The sequence below is a fragment of the Sinocyclocheilus grahami genome, unplaced genomic scaffold (genome assembly GCF_001515645.1).
Source record: "Sinocyclocheilus grahami isolate Dianchi unplaced genomic scaffold, SAMN03320097.WGS_v1.1 scaffold423.1, whole genome shotgun sequence".
NCBI lineage: Eukaryota > Metazoa > Chordata > Actinopteri > Cypriniformes > Cyprinidae > Sinocyclocheilus > Sinocyclocheilus grahami.
The window spans coordinates 122,426-125,159 of record NW_015505602.1 but is presented as its reverse complement, the minus strand read 5'-3'; the positions used below and the strand labels follow the sequence as shown (position 1 = coordinate 125,159).

The window sequence follows — 2,734 nt, the reverse complement described above, 5'->3', positions numbered from 1 at the left end:
CCCAGGGAAAACAAGAACTGATAAAAAAGTAAATGTGCACCTTGAATGAGACGCAAGTCACTTTGGATACTGCCAAATGCGTAAATGTGAATGTTGTTTAGCTGCTATCTTTTAGATTAGTAGCACATCAACTATCCATCCATCTGCAAGAAATTCAAACTTCAGACATTTTTCAAAGTTAGTCTTGACAAACATTGAATTTCTAGGTAAAAATTACTTTCCTTGTAATGTGGTGTGAATCCAGCAATAATTTACCACAGATACCGCGTGGGCCTGGTCTTCGGGTTTAGAACAAGGGAAAAAGACCCTTTATCTAATGGTTTTGTTGGTCTCGATATGTGGGACCCCCCCACAGATTTCTTGAATCATAATATGTTGTTGCCATAACAGACAACTTAATTTGCGTTTCCTGTAGCTAAAAGAGTAGCACATGGCACTAGCAATGCCAAGGTCATGGGTTTGAATCCCAGGGAAAACAAGAACTGATAAAAAAGTAAATGTGCGCCTTGAATGAGACGCAAGTCACTTTGGATACTGCCAAATGCGTAAATGTGAATGTTGTTTAGCTGCTATCTTTTAGATTAGTAGCACATCAACTATCCATCCATCTGCAAGAAATTCAAACTTCAGACATTTTTCAAAGTTAGTCTTGACAAACATTGAATTTCTAGGTAAATTGAAAGTTTAACATCTAAGTGTAACATTGAAATTCGAATTGCAATTCTGTTACATATATTCCAATTTGGGAACCGAATTGGAATTCTAATGGATTCTCAATTCAATACTGAATGACACAATGCTGTTCAAAGTGTCTGGTCTTCCTACACATTTCTCTGATTATGCATCCTGCTGTTTTTACCTTTTAGGATAATGCACGTCCCTCCCGCAACGGAGGAAGAAAGCACGATGAGTAACGTTACAGTCCTCGACATCATCGAGTCCGTGAGTCCCGCCATGACGGCGGCTGGCCCTTACCCTTACCCACTCAGCTTCCAGGTGTCCCTCACCGGATTCCTCACGCTGGAGATTGTCCTGGGATTGAGCAGCAACCTGACCGTACTGGCCCTCTACTGCATGAAGTCCAACCTGGTCAATTCCGTCAGCAACATTGTCACCATGAACCTCCATGTGCTGGATGTGTTGGTGTGCGTTTGCTGCATCCCTCTGACCATTGTTGTGTTGATGCTATCGCTGCAAGGCGACACGGTGCTCGTCTGCTGCTTCCATGAGGCCTGCGTGTCCTTCACAAGCGTGGCTACGGCGGCAAACGTGCTAGCCATCACTTTGGACCGATACGACATCTCCGTTAAACCGGCCAATCGGGTGCTGACTATGGGACGAGCGGTGGCTCTGTTGGGCTGCATTTGGCTGCTGTCTTTCCTCAGCTTCTTGGTGCCATTTATCGAGGTGGGATTCTTGGGACCGGAGCCCACCAAAGCCAATCAGACCACCGTTGTGCATGTCAATGAATATTACACCGAACTTGGTCTGTACTACCACCTAGTGGCCCAAATCCCCATTTTCTGTTTGACTGCCGTCATCATGTTAGTCACGTACACCAAGATCCTGCAGGCGCTCAATATCCGCATTGGTACACGCTTCCACGCCACGCAGAAGAAGAAGAAAAAGATGAGGAGGAAAAATAACTTTTCCCTTATGTCAACATCTGAGCAACAGCTGCCCGAGATCACGGATGCCTCGCAGAGCAACAACCGCGGAAATGCTCCACTTGGCATGCGCACATCCGTCTCGGTGATCATCGCCCTGCGAAGGGCAGTCAAACGCCACCGGGAGCGGCGTGAGCGCCAAAAGCGTGTTTTCCGTATGTCATTGCTCATCATCTCCACGTTCCTCCTCTGCTGGACGCCCATCACCGTTTTAAACACTGTGATCCTCAGCGCAGGCCCCAGTGATCTCACCGTCAAGCTCCGACTGGGTTTTCTGGTCATGGCCTACGGCACCACGGTCTTCCATCCTCTCTTGTATGCCTTCACGAGGCAGAAGTTCCAGAAAGTCTTGAAAAGTAAAATGAAGAAACGGGTGGTTTCCATCATCGAGGCGGATCCGCTGCCGAACAACGCAGTGATTCGAAACTCCTGGATCGATCCCAAACGGAATAAGAAAGTGACGTTTGACGATCACGAAGCTAGGCAGAAATGCCTATCATCCGAAGATGCAGACTAAAACCACTTTGCGACCTCCAGTACAGGGACTAGTTCTCATTAAAGCACTGTTACACATAAAGGGAACCATGTTATGTGAATATTAGTCTTACATGAGCAGATATCGAAGAATCGGTTACTATTTATAACTTGGAATATAATATGATAGGTTTCATAGATTGATGCTATTGCAGTTACATGGCGCATGTCCTTTATAAACCACTGTATGTACTGTAAATACATGAAAACTGAGATTTGTACATACTCTTTATCAGTTATGTACCTCATATATGACTTGTAGCCTGTGTATACATGTATTTATAATAAACTAGACGGGGGAAAAAGATGAAATCCATCTGCTTTTTGACTTGAAAGCAGATGTTGTGAACATCATCTTGTGTAGGAATATGAAGATATTATTGTTTCTGTGGAAGAAAAAAGGAGAATTACTAATAATTATATGTTAAGCTCCAAACACAAACAAAACCTGAAAAAGCACTTACAAATGTCATCATGATAACACTTTTCCTTTGTCTAACTGCATAAAATCCATGTTATGTCGTCTTGTGTGT

At 44.1% G+C, this 2,734-nt stretch overlaps 1 protein-coding gene across 1 annotated transcript; it reads left to right on the top strand.

The window, feature by feature from the left end:
* Positions 1-870: 870 nt before the first annotated feature.
* LOC107551404 (probable G-protein coupled receptor 22) lies at positions 871-2,495 on the top strand. Its single transcript, XM_016232987.1, has one exon. It carries the CDS (start codon positions 871-873, stop codon positions 2,182-2,184), a length of 1,314 nt encoding a protein of 437 aa, XP_016088473.1. The 3' UTR covers positions 2,185-2,495.
* The last annotated feature ends 239 nt before the right edge of the window (positions 2,496-2,734 follow it).

Excerpts from the sequence above, each read along its gene's own strand:
- LOC107551404 (XM_016232987.1), top strand. The coding sequence starts at position 871 with ATGCACGTCCCTCCCGCAACGGAGGAAGAAAGCACGATGAGTAACGTT.